Raw genomic sequence first — 19,658 nt, 5'->3', positions numbered from 1 at the left:
TGTATTGTTAATAGGACAAGAGAGAAACTTGCAGGAAAGCCACTGGGGAATAGTATTTGTAGGCAGAACTTTTAAAAATAGCACGACCTTCAGATCCATTGACTATCCTAGGTCCTGAGGACTTGAAATTAGTTCCTGGCCTTGAGGTACTTATAGTTGACCATTCAGTCCAGCTACATAGTCAGTCATTGTGTTATTTGTAGCCTTTACTTATGTTTTCCTCTGATACATGACATTTTCTCTGTGCCCAAATAATAATTATGTGGCACTTCTGCTTTTTTTTCTTGTCTTTCAGGCAAAAATAGACCTCTTATTAGTTGGAGACGTCACTGTTCAGTACCTGGCTGACACTGCACAGAAATTCTTTTCGAATACAGCAGAAGTCACCATCACCATCAGTGATGTGAAGAAGGCAGCCGTGCTTCTGAATGACTGCACCTTCAACATGCTTTTCCTGAAGATGACTTCTTTACCGACGGCCGAGGAACTGGAAACTGTCCGACTAATTAGGTAAACTCCAAACACCTTGACTCTGTATCTTTAGGATAGTTTTTATTAAAACCTATTTCTACAAAAATCCGTAAGAGATTATGCTATTTCTACTTTAATTTTTAAGATGAGGGACATTTTCATGGGCAGAATCTACATACGTTGCTTTTATTGCTAGTTTGACATACTATTATAAAAATTATCATTTTAACTTAAAAAGTAATAGGTGTGGGTGAGAATGTAAGGGTTAATTGTTCATTGAAATCTACTTGGTATATAACGCTTACCTTTATGCCATAGGTGCTACTTTTTAATACGTATGTCATTAAAATGGCCCATCTCTTCAGAGTTCATTAGTTGTTATGGCAGATACTAAAGCAGGTGAGCACTCTGAGCTCCATGTCATGTTAACTGTGGCCTGAAGGTGTCTCTTTTAAGATGTGCAAGAGCTCTGAAGCTCTCTGGGTCCACTGAGTCCGGATCAACACTGCTTCCAGTATTCTTGTTTATCTTGCAGCTCCACAGAAGTTCTGCTTCTGTTTGACCCAGTCCACTCTGGAGATCTGGAGTCTAGTGGTGAGAGTTAGGTTCTTCCATACATGACTACATGAGATTTTGACCCATTTGGGGTGTTTCTGAACAGGATTAGGTCAGAATGAATTTGTTCCCCTTCCACGAGAAGACTTGATAGAGAAAGTGTAATGGTAGATAATATTGGGATATGAAGGACTTCTCATAATTATAGAACAGACCCTTCTAGACTAAAGGAGAAAGTTCAGAGGTAACTGTGATCCCTGAATAAATAGGAGCAAGCATATTCTGTTAGGGGAAAAGAAAGGTTGGAATGGCAAGAAGACAAAGCCACTGGTTACCTGGTAAAGAGAGAGACGGACAGACAGACACTGCTCCTGGGATTTCTTAGAACAGATGGTCTTCTGCATTTCTTTTGGCTTTCCACTGGGAATATGAACTCTAGACAAACCAGGCAAACTGCCTCAAAGTGGATTTCACTTCCAAAACATGTTGTAAACTATCCTCCTTCTGAAGATATGCCTATTTTATTGCTTACCTTAAAAAAAAAAACAAACTCCTATAGATAGAGTGCCCCTGGTCGAGGGCTCATAATAATGTCTCATTTACATAATATTTAAAAATTTTTGCAACAGCTTTATGAGGCAGGTAGAGCAGTGTTTCATTATCCCTACCTGACAGATTAGAAAACTGAGGCTGAGGACTTTCCTGAGACCACATGGCTTATTTTCATACAACTCAGACTGGAACTGTTTACTTTTCCCTTCTGTTCTTTCTAGAAGCCTGTAATTGTTTGGCTTCTATTTTGAAGCCCCTTCTTTTCCACCTCTGAGATTCAGTATGTGCCAAGCTTAGGAGGAAGTAAACATACTTATGGTGTTGGGAGAGCCCTGGACAAATCAGTCTGGCTGATCTCTCTCTACGTTCCAAAAGTGGGATCCTAGCTGTGCCTCTCCGAGTGCAGGAAAGGCTTTGTATTTGCTCATTGTTGAAGCTACATTTTCAACAGGATAGCGGTAACGTTCTGTTTAAGAACAAGCTTTATGTCTAGTCACAGTAACTAAAAGCCGGGGGTTAGAGGAGAGAACTTCCTGTCTGATACTCACCTCTGTGGGTTCTCAACACTGCTACTTTCTTTGCTCCGAATAACAAAGCTTAAGATCTCCTAGCATGGAAAAGAAGGTAGGTAAAGGTACTAAATGTACGTACATGCAAATGGTAGTTCTACTATCTTGCTGTAAAAGCATTTGTTTGAAAAGAAAAAAAGGGTAATTTGTGGAGTACACCTGAATTTGTTTTTCTTGCCTCTTATTACGCTATTCCCAATACCCAGCATAGGTCTTGACTGATAGCAGGTATCTGATACCTTGCTGTAGGTGTGACTGTGGATAAGTGGGAGAAATACCATTCTAGGGCAGGCAGTTGAGTTCTAGCTTTTGTGTTCCTCTCTGAAAAGGGGACAAAGCTTTCTTTGTGGAAGCTGTGCCTTTCATGATTCTGGCCTCAGAGGCTAGAAGTGTCTCTGAAATTCCCTTTTTTTTGTCCTCAGAACTGTTATGAGTTTATGATTCATGAATTATTCAGACCCTTGTAGAATATGTTTGTATTTTTGAACCTATAGTTTTTCTTTGGGGCATGAGTCCTATAAACATACTGCCCCATTTATAAGGCAGTTAAACCTGTATCTTTCCTAAAGCACTGTATCTTTTGAGTTTGAGTTAACATTTAATGACTAAACCAAAAGGAAAAGTCTTGGTTCAGCTTTTCTTCTGCTGTATTTTAGATTTTTTTCCTCTTAGATGTTTGTTATTGTTTTGTAATATCTCAAAATCAGGATAAATCTAGGAAAACATGCAGCTGTTTACCTTAGTCTTCTCTCTCTGGGAATTTTATGTGCCCTTCCAGGGAATGAGGAATTTACTGTGGAGTAGAAGTGTCCACACTTATTTTCACTATTAGAGCTCATGATCACAAATCTATCTATCTTAAGATATATGGATTTCTATTGAAAATAAGAATGAAGTATAGCCTGATAACTGTACCATTGGGCTTATTTTGGAATAAAATGTCAGAAACTTTCTTAAAAAGATTCTCAAATTTATTCTTATAGAGGCCAGCCCAGTGGCATAGAGGTTAAGTGCGCACACTTTACTTTGGCGTCCTGGGGTGTGCAGGTTTGAATCCTGGGTGCAGACCTACACCATTCATGAAGCCATTCTGTGGTAGCATCCCACATACAAAATAGAAGAAGACTGGCACAGATGTTAGCTCAGGGACAATCTTCCCCATGCAAAAAGGGGAAGATTGGGGCCGGGCCGGTGGCACAGCGGTTAAGTGCACTCGTTCTGCTTCTCAGCGGCCTGGGGTTCGCTGGTTCGGATGCCAGGTGCGGACATGGCACCGCTTTGCACACCATGCTGTGGTAGGCCTCCCACATATAAAGTAGAGGAAGATGGGCACAGATGTTAACTCAGGACCAGGCTTCCTCAGCAAGAAGAGGAGGATTGGCAATAGTTAGCTCAGGGCTAATCTTCCTCAAAAAAAAAAAGGGGGAAGATCAGCAAAGATGTTAGCTCAGGACCAATCTTCCTCACTAAAAAAGAGAAGATTTCTTCTTCTAGAAAAACTAGTTGATCATTGATCACTTTTAACAATTCATAAAAATATTGGTACTTTACAGACTGATATTCTCAAGAATTATAGTGCATCTCAGTTGTAGGGTAACTTTCTTAATAGTACTCCCCAATTTGGTTTCATTTCATGAACACATTTTTGTTGAGCCAGATGAACTCAAACACTACCCAGTGGTAAAACGTTTTAAGATAGTCTTGGGTTCCTATGCTTGGCTCCAGAATTCCAGAGATAGTTGACTCTTGGCTTAAGTCAGCTCTCGAAATTGAGCCACACTCAAAGGGCAGATACTTGATAATTCAGATACATCCTGACACTTTATCTTCCAAAGACAGGTACAAAAAATTGAAATATGGGGGCCAGCCCCGTGGCTGAGTGGTTAAGTTCATGCGCTCTGCTTCGGCGGCCCCGGGTTTCGCCGGTGCAGATCCTGGCCGCGGATGTGGCACCGCTCATCAGGCCATGCTGATGTGGCGTCCCACATAGCACAACCAGAAGATCTACAGCTAGAATATACTTCTATGTACTGGGGGGCTTTGGGGAGAAGAAGAGAGAGAAAAAAAAAAAGATCGGCAACAGATGTTAGCTCAGGTGCCAATCTTTAGGAAAACAAAATTAAAATACGTTTCAAATCCGTCAACATTGTATGGATCCTGTCTGAAATTGTTATTTTCTGTTCCATGAAACGTCTCTACAGTTCTCAAAATTCTGTGATTCTCACGAGCTCAGAGCAGTTCAGCAATAGGAAAGGAATGTGGAGTGTGGTTCCATCTGCTCAGTCTACAAATCAAATTTGGATCTGATTTCATTTTCCCCATGCAGTTTCCATTGTCTAATCTGTTAACTTATTCTTTCCCTAAGAAAATCCAATCTTGTGAGCCATGGGGATCTAACAAATTGTCCTTTTACGTCCCCAATTCCCAAACATCCTTGACCTGACAGTGCAACTCAGTAAGTCTTATTAGCCAGCTTGCATGACCTAGTCCCCTGAACACTTGACAATAAACACAATAACAACAAAACATCTAAGTAGTTTTACTAAAAACATTATTCTGTAAACCGATGGTGGGTGTAAATAGGAACTGAGGAAAATTCTAGATCTTTGTCATTTCTAGCATCATGTCATGCGGTGAAGCTGACTTAGGAGGCTCACAGAAGGTGTTCTTCTGACAAACAGCATAGTGGGAGCAGGGTGCACCAGCCTTCACTGTTGACCAGAAGACACTCTCAGGACTCACTATATTTTATCACAGGTGTCCTATTAATAGCAAGTGAACTCAGTGTTTACATATTTATGGTAGAACTCTCAATTTTCTTACTGAAAAATTTTTTTTAATTAAGTAAATAACAACATTATTTGTTACAAGTCCCAAATAGGCGGCACCAGGTTATTGTGGCTGCATTGGGTCCACAGACAGCATAATGGGTAACTGTACTCAAGATGGCCGCAACACAAACATGACACTGGCTTTTGTCCCTTGAAGTCTTTTTGCTTCTAGAAATTTCCTCTGGCTTTATAGGGACATATAAGAACGCTTTGGTCCTCTGATTAGATGATAAATTTCAGAGGCAAGGACTTTCCTGAGGTTCTTTGGTCAGCAAAGGGTACAACTCAGCTCAAAAGACTTCTGTGTGATCATTTTTTTTTTTTTTCAGTTACTAGGGACCAAATCTGAGGATGGGGGCAAGACCAGGATTGGGTACTGTTGCAGTTTGAGCTTATGGCTGCCCCCAGTTCCAGAGAGAACGGAGGCAGGCATAGGAATGGACACTAGAATATCAATATCCAATTTTGTATGTGGAGTATAGTCTCAGGAACCACCATGATAGTTAAACGTGTATTCTGTGAAACCTGAGGAGAAATGAGTTGTCCCCCAATGAACTGCGAATTTTTAAAACCCAAGGGACTTCAATTGAGAAAGGTACTCATAAGGTCTCGGAACCTGCAATTTGGTTTTAGTATATGGAAGAAAAAGTGACATTAGTTGAGGTGAATAAAGGGGATTTTTGTTTTGTTTTTGTGTTGCTTAGTTTTGTTTTAAGGAACAATTCCGTTTCATTAGAAAGAGGACCTCTTTTTGGTCATCCTGGAAACTAGAAACTCTTTTAGCTTATTGATTTATAGAGAATGTGAATGAGCAGCTGAGCTTCAGACCAGAGTGTTGGATTCTGGGAACTGCATTGATCGCTGGAGTTCCTGTCCAGCTCTACAGTTAGGGCTCCACTGGCAGGGGAAGTGTTTGGGTTGGTAATTGATTCTGTGCTAATGGCAAAAAGTCCAGGAATTCCAACTCTGTCTGATGTAAGGCTTGAAATTCAAAATTCGTCAGGGCATATAAATCCATATATCCAAATCTAACTTATTTTCATGTCAGTAAAATCAACTTATAAAATTTGAAAAAATAGACACAGGACTATTTCTGAAAGCAAAGAATCGGTTTTTTAAAAAATCTTCTGATTCTAGAGTTTTTAAACTTATGATAATTAATTTTTTTGTGAATCTACAAAGTATTTTTTATTTCAAAAGTCGGACTAAACTACCCAATAAGTTTCTTTCAGTGATCCTGTCTGTTCAGTGCACTTTTCTCTTCTACCTCTTTCCTCATCCTCTTATCCATACCTCCATTATACCCCACACTTTTTTATCACTTAAAAAATATATATGAAATGCTTACATTGTGGTAGGTGTCATTCTTGTCACTCCATTCCCACCATGCCACCCACCCCAACATTCTAATATGACTCTCTTGCCACCACACTCAGTCAAATCCTGTCCTCCCTCTCACATAGGCCTATTTTGATGGTAGTACTTCTGCCTGAGCTTCTCATTTCTTTATAGAAACCATTCATTCTTTCCTTTCTTCTCTTTCAGCCCAAACTCCTCAGAATTCATAGAACAGAATTAAGCCTGAATAGACCTCAATTGGGTGAATTTTAGCAATATCCTGCTTATGTGAAGTAATTAACTTAGTAAATATCCTGAGTTGTTTCCTTTTTAGAGGAAGTTCTTGGTTATGTTACTCCTTTCTACCATCAGCTCTTGCCTGGATAATCACAATATGTTCTCTCAAATCTACCCTGTGCCACCCTTGTCAATCCATCCTACCATAGGCAGAGTGGTCTTTCTAAAATGTAAATATAATCATGTTACTCCCAAGTTTAATAGTTTCATATTGCTCATTTTAATTAAATACCAAATCTTTAATTTGGCCTAAAAGGCCTACTGTAGTCAGACTCCAGCCCTATCTACCTCTCTGGTCTCATCTTAGATGTGTCTCCATCAGACGCTCTGTGCTAGGGCCATCTTGAACATCTTCACTTTCTCAAACTCACCTGTTCTCTACACCCCAAGGCCTATGCACCTGCTCTTCCCTTTGCCCAGAATGTACTTTATTGCTTATCTGCTTCCTACCCTTCTCCCAGTCCCTGACTTTCATGTGGCAAACTCCTAGCCAGCTGCTGAGGCATTTCTGCCTGGGAGCCTCTCTGAGGCGGCAGAGCAGGTTGGTGCCCGTGTGCTCCCATTGGACCGTATGGCTTTCCTTCACAGCACTGGGCACAAATATTTGGCCACTTAATTAATTATCTATGGTAATTTGTTCAATGTCTGTCCTCCCCAAGAAACCGTAACTCCTTGAGATCAGGGACCTTGTCTTTCTGTGTGTTGACGATATTCTCTGGAGCCTAGCACAGGGTAGGTTCTCAATATAGTTGACTCAGATATATAAATTATATATAATGTAATTTATAATACAGAATCATATAAATTTACTTTCAAATGCATATATAAGATAACCTAACAATATTATGCAGTCGGCGTTCTTCCAGGTCTTGCTTTAAAGACTAAATAATAACAATGTATAACCACATACTAATAAATGATGCTTTATAGATTTAAGAATAGTTTGTTTTTCTTAAGCAGTTTTAGCTGTCCTTGTTAAATTCTGGTTCACAGTAATATTCTCCTTGGAAAATCATTTTCTTTTAGCTAATGCCAATGCTCAGTATCCATGAAATTATCAGAAATTCCAACTTATTGGACTCCTAAGTGTAGTTAAAAATAATGCCCCAATTTTTTTTTGTTTTATTTTGGAAATTTTCAAGCATATAAAAGTGGAGACAATAGTATAATGAACTTCCATATACCCATAATGCCACTTTAATAGTTATCGACAGATGGCCAGTCTTACTCCATCTCTGCCCTCTCCCACATCTCCTTCTCCTCCCTCTCACCCCTGCTCACTGGTGGATCACTCTAAAGCAAATCTAAGACTTCATTTCCTTTCATGCATAAATAGTTTAATAGATACCTCTCTAAGATAAGGAGTCTTAAAAAAAATAACCACAATACCAATATCACACCTAAAAATTCATAACAATTCCTTAATATTGTCAAATATCCAATTGTATCCAATTGTATTCAAACTTCTTTTGTATTATCTTACGATTTCTTTTTTAAACTGGGAGTTTGTATAAATCAGGATTTAATGTTCCCTTCCTTCTGTTTTATTCATTTTGTCTTGCTCTTTATTTATATATGTTTTAAAAAAGCAGTCATTTGTCTTATAGAATTTCCCACATGCTGGATTTTGCTGATTTCCTCCCCATAACATTCTTTAAAATATTCTTTTCCTTAAATTGCTTGTAAACTGGTAGGTAGATCAAGAATCTGCTTAAGAGTTAGGCTCATTTTTCTTAAAGCAAGAATAAAAGTGGTCCATCTTACATTCCACCTAATACCTGAGTAGTATTCTCAAAACTGCCAAGATCATCAAAAAACAAGGTCAGCAAAAGTGTCACAGTCCTGGGGAGCCTAGGAGACATGATGACTAAATATAATGGGATCCTGGAACAGAACAAAAGAGTATGTTATGTAAACACTGAGGAAATCTGAATAAAGTATGAACTTAAATTAATAATAATGTATCAATATTGGCTCATTAATTGTGAAAAATGTGCCATGCTAATGTTAGATGTTAGCAATACAGGAAATTGAGTTCAGGATGTATGGGAACTCTCCTATTTTCATATTTTTTTCTGGTAATATAAAATTATTAAAAAGTTTATTTTTAAAACATCGCCTATTCTCTCATTTACTTTTTCCCCGGTTGTAAAGAACCAGGCGTTAGTGGGCCATAGATACGAATCACAGAAAGACTCTTCTTCTTAACAGAGTGAACTTCTGCTCAGGGAAGCCGTGGGTTTGAGTAAAGACTCAGGATTTAGATTTCCTTGCCCGTTAAACTGAAACAGAGAGCCTTAAACATCTATTATAAATAAAGCTTTAAACAGAGTAAATATTAGTTTCAGGAGAGTCTCCCCCTCCCTTGCATTTCTCAATTAATCTGTGACTCTCCTGCCCATCCCAGCCACTCACTTCAGAATTCTCCTTATGCAGTTGTATGAAATAGAAATATAGTCCCTTTCCTTATAAGCTGTAAAAAAAAAAAGAGATCTTTTCCCTCACTGATTCGAGATGCTACTTTTACTAAATTTCCATATTAATGCCATCAGTTTAAATTCTAAGATATAATGAAAATCACTCTAATTTAGTTCCTCATCAGCTAAACTATTGAATCCCAATTTTTGGAATGATGATTTTTCTTTCGTTTTAACTTTTTTTTTCCTCTTAGACTTGGCAAGAAGAAAAATACACATTTGCTGTTTGTTTTTATAATCCCTGAAAATTTTAAAGGTATGTGCCTGCTGGATGCATTATTTGTTTTTCCTCCAAAGAGAAATCATAAGGTCAGTGTTTAACGCAAAGATTCTTAGGTTGTATTTCAGGGCACGGAGCTGATATTACTTTAACTGAACCACTGACAATGGAAAAAATGAGTATTGTGGTAAAATACTGGAAAACATATTTCTCAAATACTGGTGAGTGCAAAACAAATTTCCAAAAGTTTGAAAAATTCTACAAAAACTATATTTATACCTTTTATGGTTGGTTTTCCACGTATGCCGTTCATTTGCTAAGGATTAACTGTTTGCTGTATACTGTAAAGAACATGTAACCCCTGCTATTTACAGTCTGAAGAAAACAAGTGCAAATAAGATAAAGAGAAACATATGTTCTCTACCTGTGAGGAAAAAATTTACATCTTCACGGTTTAAAATGTGTTGCACAAGGACAAATAGAGTAGGGTGGTAGGCATAGATTTTTTTTTTTTTCCAGTGGAGAGATTGTGTTACTTTGTTTTTGGTGGCCTAGCTACTCACCATCGTTTCTTAGTCATTAAGATAGAATCAATCCTGCTATCATCTTATGATTGTCTAAAAGCAAGGGCCACTAACCTTCATTTATATCGTACTTTCTGCTTTGCAAATACTTGCATGTAAATTATTTTACTTCTTTAAGTTAATAAGGTAGTTATCCTTTCTGTTTTAGGTTTTTAGACACAGATAATTAATGCCACTCCTTCAATTAGACCTCACATTTCTAAACTCTTCACCTATATTGTATTATGCGTATCACCAGCATCTAAACACTTAAGCTAATTAAATTAGCTTTAATTTGGTTTGTAAAAGGACAGACTGCAATTTCTAGAATTAAATTCTACTGGAATCATTGTTGGACATTGGCTATTTATGGTCTTATATTATTTATTTATAGGTCTGGGATACCAGCTAGGAAATCTTTTAAAATTAAGATGAAATTTTTCTTAAAATAGGCCTGAAAGACGCTTTCAGGATTGTTCTCTGTAAGTGCATACTCCGGATGATACAGGATTCAGTACACCTCTCCTTTTTTTTTTATGTTCTTTTTTAATATTCAGGGAAGATTAGTGAGTCAGTTTTTCAACATTCCGATGGCTCCCAGCCCTTGCAGTGTCAGAGTTCTTCCTGGAAATGGCTAGTGGTGGTGACCAAAGTCCTTGTTGTCACCTCTTCTTATTTTTCTCAGTGGAAATAGAGCAGCTGCTCATTACCACCTGTCTAGCACCCTTCCCATTGGTCATAACCATGTCTGCTTCCACTCATCTCATCTTTGCTCTGAGGATGAGCAGCTGCAAAAAGAATACCAACAAAACCATCAGATCCCATATTTTAACAAGGCAGCTGCTTACTAAGACTCATACATATTTTCTGTTTCTGCTGTTCGCCTGTGAATAAGAACTTAAGAAGTGAACTCAGTTGAATACGTTTTGTGCACACTTATCGCTAAGTCACTAGAATCTTGTTGAAAGAGGATGTCCTGGGGTAAATAGTATGTATTATTTTAATTTTGCTTTCTAACCTGGGTGGTTTTATGCTTCACAGGCTGAAATCTATAAAATACTTAATGTTTTAAAAATACTGCTTTGTAAAATCTGAGTAAAAAGTGAGAATTGCTTTTAATTGGGGCTTCTATGTGTGATTAACATCATCCCCATCAATGGTTTTAGAATTAAAATGGTCCCTTTTAAAACTTTCAGTGAAGAATGAAAATTCTGTGAAGCCGGAAGAACTTGGATTGTCCCTGCAGAAGTCCTGCAGCGAACACCTGGGATATTTTTCTACTGACCTCTTTGCGTGGTTAGGTTTTTTTTCACTTTTTTCATAATAGCAATTTTTACTGTGTACATTTAATTAAAAAAATTTCTGAAGAACTTATTGATGGTGGAACCCTAGCTCAAGTGCTGGGTGGGGAGGGTGGGGGGTGATACAAAAGAAAAAATAGGCTATTTTGTGGAAGAGGTATGCAAGTTTTCCTGTATTTCAGAATCCTGAGCTGGGACTATGGGAACACATCACAGAAGCATTCAACACACTGTAAGGAAGCACTTCCTAACAATGAGAGTTGACCACAGGGGAGCGGGGTGAATTGTAAGGTAGTAAGTTTCCCATCACTGGGTGTGTTAGAGTCTAGGTTATCACTAATCAAAGTTAAATAATAGTAGTGGTGTTCAAACGTTTTTAAGAGTGGAATCTTCAAACAAAACCTTTACATATAACCTCAGTATTTAAACAGAGAAGAGCAGCCTCAGCTCTTATCCATCTAGCACTAAGCTTCTCCCTGAAGTCTTTTTTGAGCCCATGAACCTGTTCCCTCAGTTATTGAAAACAACCCTCTGTTGGATAGGCAGTTGAACTGGGGGTCAGACCTTCCAATGCTAGCATTGTATGTCTATAAAAATTCAATTTTTGTGAAGTTCTTCACTTCATTTTATGCTGATTTCCAAGGAGGTTTTAAATAGCGCATAACTGCTGAGGATATGAGTGATGATGATGGGAATTTTGAGTCAGTCACTTCCGGAATTTGTAGAATGTGACCAACTATTTGTAGAAATGTGACCATCTACTATTTTGAACAAGGTAGAGACTTGGCAACCACTAAGTATGGTTAAACCAAAGATGCGCTCGTTTAAGTAGTGCAGAGATGTCAACAGCTTTCTTGATTTTATTTAACATTATAACCTCAAAGAGATTTACAGTCACACACCACGTAGCGATGTTTCTGTCAACAGGAGTCCACATATACGACAGTGGCCCCGTAAGATTAGCGCCATATAGCCTAGGTGTGTAGTGGGCTGTGTCATCTAGGTTTGTGTAAGTACACTCTATGATGTTGACACAATGACAAAATCACCTCGAAACACATTTCTCAGAGCATACGCTGCCGTTAAGGGCTGCATGACTGTAGTATATTACACCTCATCTGGGATATGAGGTGGGGAAGGGTTTTGGAAGAGTTGATAATTTTTTTGTATTACTTGCAACTACTTTTTGGAGCCCTCCTCATCTAGAATCTTTCTTTGTTTTTCCTCAGAATCCTACCACTATAAATAAACGTAGATTTTCAAATCAAGTTATGTCCCTTGGGATAAAGGAGATAATATTAGTTTGTAAATTTATTGGGGAAATATTGTTTTTAAAAATCAATCAAAATGCTTGGAGAAGTTCTAGAAAAATGTCCATTAAATGACACATTTTTAAATGGGGGGAACCTGCCCTTTGCTGATCAAGTTGGAATGGTGAATCTTGACCCTCTCGTCCTTTCTTCTTTTTTCCTGTAATTCCTTTAGATGCAATCAGATAATTTGGGATAGTTGTAATCAGTAGGGTCAGAATATTTTACTCCCCTGTATCTGTTATTCTTTTTCAGTATATTTTAGAATTTTGATCCATCATTGAATTTATGAAGATCTTGCTAATAAATTCTTTTGAAATTTTGAAATAAAATATCTTGTCCCAATGTGAAAGGTAAAGTGCTTTGATATTTACTGCACCTTTCTATGAAGCAAGAGACTTCGAGAGGTGCCCTTTGATAGTGTATTTGTGCTTTTGTTTAACATTACCTGAGAATATTCCTCTTAAATGCACAATATGATTTCTCTCTTGTTTCCAGCTCTGAATCTCTAAGAAATGACTTTGGGCTTGAACTAAAGGCTCCATTGTCAGATTTTGAGAAAAGCAAAAAGATTTCTCTTCTTCATTCAAGCAAGGAAAAGCTGAGAAGGTGAATTATGATAAGCCCTTTTTTAGCATTATTCGTTTGTAGGAAGAGATTATTTTGATGAATTTCATAATTTTTTGTAATATTGTTAAAAGTCTATGTGAAACTAGTAAATCTGACAACTAAATACATGCCACTCACTCATTTATTTACTCACTCACCAAATATCTATAAGTATCTACTATATGCCAGAACATGATTCAAGAACTGAGATAAAAAATAAACCCTTGTCTTCAAGGATGTCTTAGTCTAGTGCTCAGACAGACTTCTAAATAGGCTATTTTTTGTTTTAATAAATGTCATCATCAAGACGAACATACAGTAAGCATACCAGGAAAGTTACCTAAGACAGAATAAGGCGGCCAGGAGGGCTTTCTTAAGAAGATGATGGCTAAATTGAGCTTTAAACAAAAAGTCACTATTAATTTGGCTTAGAAGTCGGGCAAGGATGTTTCCTATGGCAGGGGTAGCAGGTACAGAGGCTGGTAATCTAACAAAGTGAATTTATGGAACTGTAAGTATTGCCATATACTATAAGGGCAGAAATGGGGAGAGGCACGAACTGAGAGGTAGTTGGTAAGGGCTGGGTCTGTCATGTTAAGGAATTTGAATTTGAATCTGAACCATTCATTGGGAGGGACACTGAAGGATTTTAACAAAGGAGTGATGAGGTAATGAACACTGTAGCAGGATGTTAAAGAGTGGATTGAATCTGGAGGTCAGTGGGGTCTGTAATGAGAAATGATGAAATCCTGAACTATGGTGTTAGAAATGGGATAGCAAGGAATAAGCCAATCCCAGAGATATTAAGTGGATAGAATCAGTATGAGCATGGCTGAACGAGGAGTCAAGAGTAACATCCAAGTGGATATTGATACCATTGACTGACTGGGAAGTACAGTAGAATGGCAATCTGTTAGTGGGTGGGGGGTGAATTTTTCTCTTGTTGAGTTTGAACACCTCCGGGTTTAAATGGTTCTGTCCAGTCAGGAGTTGGCCCTTAGGTTCTAGAGAAAGATCTAGGCTAGAAATATAGACTTAGAGCTCTCACCATACAGCGTCTATTTGACGCAGTGGATGCAGGAATGGATATGATGACTTTGAAAATCATATAGGGAAGAAATAAGTGGAAAAAAGAACGTTGGGGAAAATCTCAATATTTAAGGTACAGGCAGCAGAGAAGAAATCAGGGGAAAAAGAGTTACTAGGAAGATAAGAAGAAAACCAAGATGGTATGGTATTGAGACTAGGGAAGAAAAGAGTTTCCTAAAGGAAAGAGTATCACATGACACAGAGATCAGGTAAGGTAAGAACTGATAATTGATTATTTGTATTTAACTAAACCTAAATGTCATGCATCTAGGCAAAAATAATTTATTGGCCTGATTAGGGAAGAAGCACCATTGCAGAAAGATGGAAAATGACAGGTGGGAGCATAGATGAAATGAAAGAGAAAATGAAGATGTTTGGTACGTAAAAGGGAATTTAGGGTAAAATGAGAAATTTTGATAAGACTGGGCCAGACTTGAGCATGTTTATATTTATATTCCAGAAGAATATAGCTGGAAGAGAGACAGAATTCTTGAAGATACTTATGTTCTGGTTATCTGTGGCTGCAAAAAAAATGAACCCCAAATTTATTGGCTTGATACATGGTTTTATGGGTTAGCAGTTTGAGCAGAGCTCAGCTAGGCAATTCTTCTGCCTACATGACATTAATTGAAGTCACTTAGTAGTATTCAGCTGGTGGATGGTCTAGTCAGGAAAGTGCAAGGCGTTCCATCTGGAGCCTTTGCAGGGATGGCTGGAAGGCTACGCTCAGCTGGCGCTGTCAACTGAAGCTTCTCCAACATGGTAGTATCAGGGTTGTCAGACTTCTTACATGGCAGCCCAGGCGTCCTAGAGAGAGTGTTCCAAGAGACAGGAAGAAGGAGCTGCCAGTCTCTTAAGGCCTGGAACCAGAAGATGGCCCAGTGCCACTTCTATCATATGCTATTGGTCAAAGAGGTCACAGAGCCTACCCAGATCCAAGGCAAGGGTACTTAGACCCCACTTCTCAGTGGGAGGGATGTCAAAGAATTTTAATCCCCTACTGCTGGGGAGTGGGGTTGGTGATGGATTTAGCCTATTTCTGAGGTGGCAGAAGTCTTCAGAATCTAGAACCAGGTGAAAGAATACCTCTTCTACTGAAAATAGAGAGAAGGAGCTAAAGCTAAGTGTGGATGAAGATGAGTCTTTTGATGGCGACCAGAAAGGAGGAGGAAGTTGAGCGACTTCTGCCAAATGGCCTCTGTTATCTGCCAAAGATTAATGGGAAGATGGGGTTTGGGGCTTGATAAGATGTGCTGGTGAATGGGCTAGTCTGGTGCCAAAGGACTTGACTCACAAGTCTGCTGCTTTGGCCAAGTGAAGACTGCAGGCCTGCTGACCAGTGCTCTTCTGTAGAGGTCACTGATCTGCAGTGAAAGGAGAAAAATGCAGTGCAATGAAGATTTTTAAAGCTACATATTATACAATTCATATTCTAAGATTGTTTTTCATACTTTATTTGGTGTGAAAATTGTGATATTAGTAAGTGATTCCAACAAAATGATGTTGGGAGATGGTACCTTTCTTTCATTACTTTTCATGTCCAGATCTAACTTTGGTGATCCTTTATTGGTCCCGCAAAGCTCTGTGTTGTTTTTATTTTTCAATTTTAATGATTGATGAAAACTAAAATCTGAGAACCACACCTGGTAGACTAAAAAGATACTTTGGGGGTCTCCACCCCTGTTGCATTATTTAAGGGCTGGAAATCTTTGTTTCCCCAAAAGAAAAGCTGTAGCCAGGACCCCCTCTATTCCCCTTTAGAGATTTGCTTGAGAGATACCAGAAAGTGAACAATTCATCCATAATAACTAATTATTTTTTTGCCTTTTCTTCCTCTTAACGCTTCTGATTATGCCTGTGAATCTTGAAATAGATTCTTCTAGTCTGTTTCCTTTCCTGCTCCTCTTCCTCCCAATCATCCGCTTTACATAGGTTTGGTCTTTTTTGTTTTGTTTTGCTCTTTTTTGTTTGTAAGCAGCATAGGGTAACATGATGTTTGCTAATGTTAAGGAAATAATGATACCAGCTGGTGGTTTTGAATATTTGCGTTTGAGAATCTCTTTTTTAAACAACTCTAACATCTCTGTTTTCTTTATCAGAATAGATTAATAAAAATTAGCTACATAATTTCAATATTCTTGGTGAAATCCCTTTCATTATACATTTTAAATACCTAAATATTTCTTTATCTTGGTAAAGTGTGTATTTTTCAAAGGGATGCCATCATTTTGTTTGTGTGACCAGAAGTCTGAAATGATGTGGTTTAATAGTTTTCAGGATGTCTACTCACTTGAAAAGAAGTGAAAGTGAGCTTCGCCATGGTATCTCACAAATGAAGGCTTTTTCAGGGCTAGTCAAGTACTAGAAATTCAAGGAAGGTAGAACAGGAAGTTCTCAGAAGGTGCCAAGTCATATCTGGCCAAGAGACCTTTCTCTGTGAGTTCTTGTTTGCTTGAGACATATTTGTACAGAGGAGAGACCCAAAGACTTAGTTGGGACCAAGACCTTGAGCTTCAGATGTCTTTCTGCCTCTCAGAATCACTCTTAAATGGGAAAGAATGAAACCAGATTGATTCTTTTCCTGACTTAGTTGGATTGGGTCGTATTGAAGCTGGCTTCTGTGGCAGATGACAAAGACAAAACACACTCTGTGAACTGTGTTGTCCGTTGCTGCTTCTATACACAAAGGAAAAAGAAAAGACAAGACCATATGGAGTCCCTGGAGCCTGTTATCCTCCTTCTTTGAGCTGATATTTGAGCTGATCCTTCAAAAAGTTTCACTAAACCTTTCCTTCTCATTCTTCTGTTTTTTCAGTTTTTCAAAAATTGTGACATAATTAACATACAATGAAATGCCATGAAATTAATATACAATAAAATCTTAAGTGTATTTTTTTTCTCTTTTTACTGGATTTTTCTGTTTTTGTTTTGTTTTGTTTTGTTTGAGGAAGATTAGCCATGAGCTAGCATGTGCTGCCAATCCTCCTCTTTTTTGCTGAGGAAGGCTGGTCCTGAGCTGACATCCATGCCCATCTTCCTCCACTTTTTTTTTTATATGTGGGATGCCTGCCACAGCATGGCTTGCCAAGCAGTGCCACGTCCGCACCCGGGATCTGAACCGGTGAACCCCGGGCCGCTGAAGTGGAACATGCGCACTTAACCACTGTGCCACTGGGCCTGCCCCAATGTTTTTGGTTTTTTAAATTGATTTTTAGAAGTTCATTATATATTCTGTATACTAGCCTTTTGCCGGATATCTATGTTGCAAATATCTTCTTTCAGACGTATTACATATTTTTAGCTAATACATAAGACTTGAGTGAAATTCTGCTAGGAAGAGGTCACTTCAAAGGATGAAACTTTACTTACATATTTGCTCCACTATTACTTATTCCCCAGCCTTGTCTTAGCCTCGAGTTCCTAACCTTGATGTTAGAACCAGAAAGATTTCAAGACACAGTGAAAGAGGCTAGATCCATAAGATTTGCTGATACACTTCATAGTCTTGGGAATATTAAAGAATTTAGGATAAAGAGTTACCTTCAATGGGTATCAAGAAGATCAAGTGAGTGTTTATAAGAGATGGGTTGCTTGTGTTTGAGTCTATGGTTTGATGAGTTTTGAAGAGATGGTTTGTTGCTCAGTTCCCAGGAGAAAGGGGTACACCACACTGTGGCTCAGGGCCACATAGGGAAGCACCAGGGTTGGGTAGGAGGGAGACAAATGCTTACACTCATCTAAACTACAACACTTCCATCATATTAAGATATTCCCTTGTATATTAAGTGTCTCTTTTTGTTCTGATGTTTTGACATCTGGGCCCTTACTGACCATGGGGAGACTGCCTCTCCCAGGGCTAGCCAGTTTTTAGAGAGAGTAAATGATTTGCCTGAGAGCGCACCTTGCATATGCAAACTGACCAATTCAGAGGCCGCCCACACCCGCCTCCTCTGTTAAGCTGTTATGCTTCAGGCCAACATTCCCCTGCCCTAATCGCCTCAGGGCTGGGCACCAGACAACTCGGGACAGCCGCTACACCCCAGAGCCTGATGAAGTTATTCAGGCTAGCCAGTCCTAAGCCTGCTTACCCGCCTTGCCCATTCCTTCCCTCAGAAACCACAATAAAGGCTCTTGCCCACGTTTTTCTCCAACTCATTCTGCCTCCTAACTGCCCCTGGTGCTTCTCCATGTGGCCCTGCATGGTGTGAAGTGCCCCCTCCTCTTGCGAACTGTGAGTAACAAACTATCTTTTTAATGGCAGTCTTCTCCTGATCTGTTGGCCCCACCATACCTGACTAATAATAAAACCTACATTTTAAATCACCTGGTGCTCTTTGCTGGTCTATCCTTTCCCATCCCACAGAGACAACTAACCATTCTGTTTTCTATCACCATGGCTTTGTTGTGCTTGTTCTAGAACTTTATATAAATGGAACCATCAATATGTACACTTCAGTCTGGCTTCTTTCACCCATTTCATTAATTCTGTTAGGTGTATCCGTAGTTTGTTCCTTTTTATTGTTGAGGAGTACTACATTTTGGTTATTCATTCTCTGGGTTTTGTCTTTTAAGAAGAAAGCTGCTGTAAACATTCTTTTATATATGTCTTGTGAACCTTGATTTCCATTTCTCTTGACTATGTACCCAGAAATAGAATTGCCTGTCATAGGATTGGGTGTATGTTTCTCTTTTTAGGAGACTTCCAAGCAGATTTCCAAAACTGTAGCACCATTTTGCACTCCCACCAGCAATGTGTGAGAGTACTGTTTGCTCCATATCCTCACTAATGTTTAGTATCCTTAGCCCTTTTCATTTTAGCTATTCTAGTGGTTGCAGAGTGTGATCTAATTGTGGTTTAAATTTGCATTTCCCTGATGATTAATGAGGTTGAGCACGCTTTCATCTGCTTATGGCCATTTGTATATCTTCTTTTATGAACAGTCTGTTCGAATCTTTTTGCCCATTAAAAAGATTTGATTACTTTTGTTTTTGTTATTGAGTTCTAGGAGCTCTTTAATAGTCTGGATTCAGATCCTTTGTCAGATTTATGTCTTGAAATATTTCTTCTAGTCCGTGGCTCACTATTTATTTTTGTAACAGTGTCTTTTGATGAACAGAATTTTTTTTTAATTTATCAGTATTATAAATACATATCTTGCTTTCTCTATCCTGTATTAGAAATCATTGCTTACCACCAAGTTGCAATGATATGTCCCTATGTTGTTTACAAGAAGTTCTATAGCTTTATTCTTTATGATTATTTTATTCATCTTAATTTTTATGTATGTCATGAAGTAAGTCTTAAGGTTTTTTTCTCTCAGATGGATATTTTCAAGATTTTATTGAAAAGACTTTTAATTCTCTAGTGAATTGCTTTGGTACTTTCATAAAAATTAATTGTCATATACCAGAGGCCCCCTTACCCTTGAGGGATACATTCCAAGACCCCCAGTGGATGCCTTAAAACAGTGGATAG

General features: G+C 38.4%; 2 protein-coding genes across 2 annotated transcripts in view; both read left to right on the top strand.

The window, feature by feature from the left end:
* Positions 1-510, top strand: part of CCDC169 (coiled-coil domain containing 169) — a 97,997-nt gene extending 97,487 nt beyond the window's left edge. Inside the window, exon 8 of the mRNA XM_070578018.1 lies at positions 296-510. Coding sequence (XP_070434119.1) covers positions 296-305 — 10 coding nt within the window. The 3' untranslated portion in view covers positions 306-510. The remainder of the gene's footprint in view (positions 1-295) is intronic.
* SOHLH2 (spermatogenesis and oogenesis specific basic helix-loop-helix 2) overlaps positions 302-19,658 on the top strand; it is a 39,733-nt gene continuing 20,376 nt past the window's right edge. The window contains exons 1-5 of the mRNA XM_008518623.2: positions 302-510; positions 9,285-9,346; positions 9,427-9,531; positions 11,070-11,169; positions 12,983-13,093. Coding sequence (XP_008516845.2) covers positions 446-510; positions 9,285-9,346; positions 9,427-9,531; positions 11,070-11,169; positions 12,983-13,093 — 443 coding nt within the window. The 5' untranslated portion in view covers positions 302-445. The remainder of the gene's footprint in view (positions 511-9,284; positions 9,347-9,426; positions 9,532-11,069; positions 11,170-12,982; positions 13,094-19,658) is intronic.

Source organism: Equus przewalskii, chromosome 16 (assembly GCF_037783145.1).
Source record: "Equus przewalskii isolate Varuska chromosome 16, EquPr2, whole genome shotgun sequence".
NCBI classification, from domain to species: Eukaryota; Metazoa; Chordata; class Mammalia; order Perissodactyla; family Equidae; genus Equus; species Equus przewalskii.
This window is presented reverse-complemented; position numbering and strand designations above follow the sequence as displayed.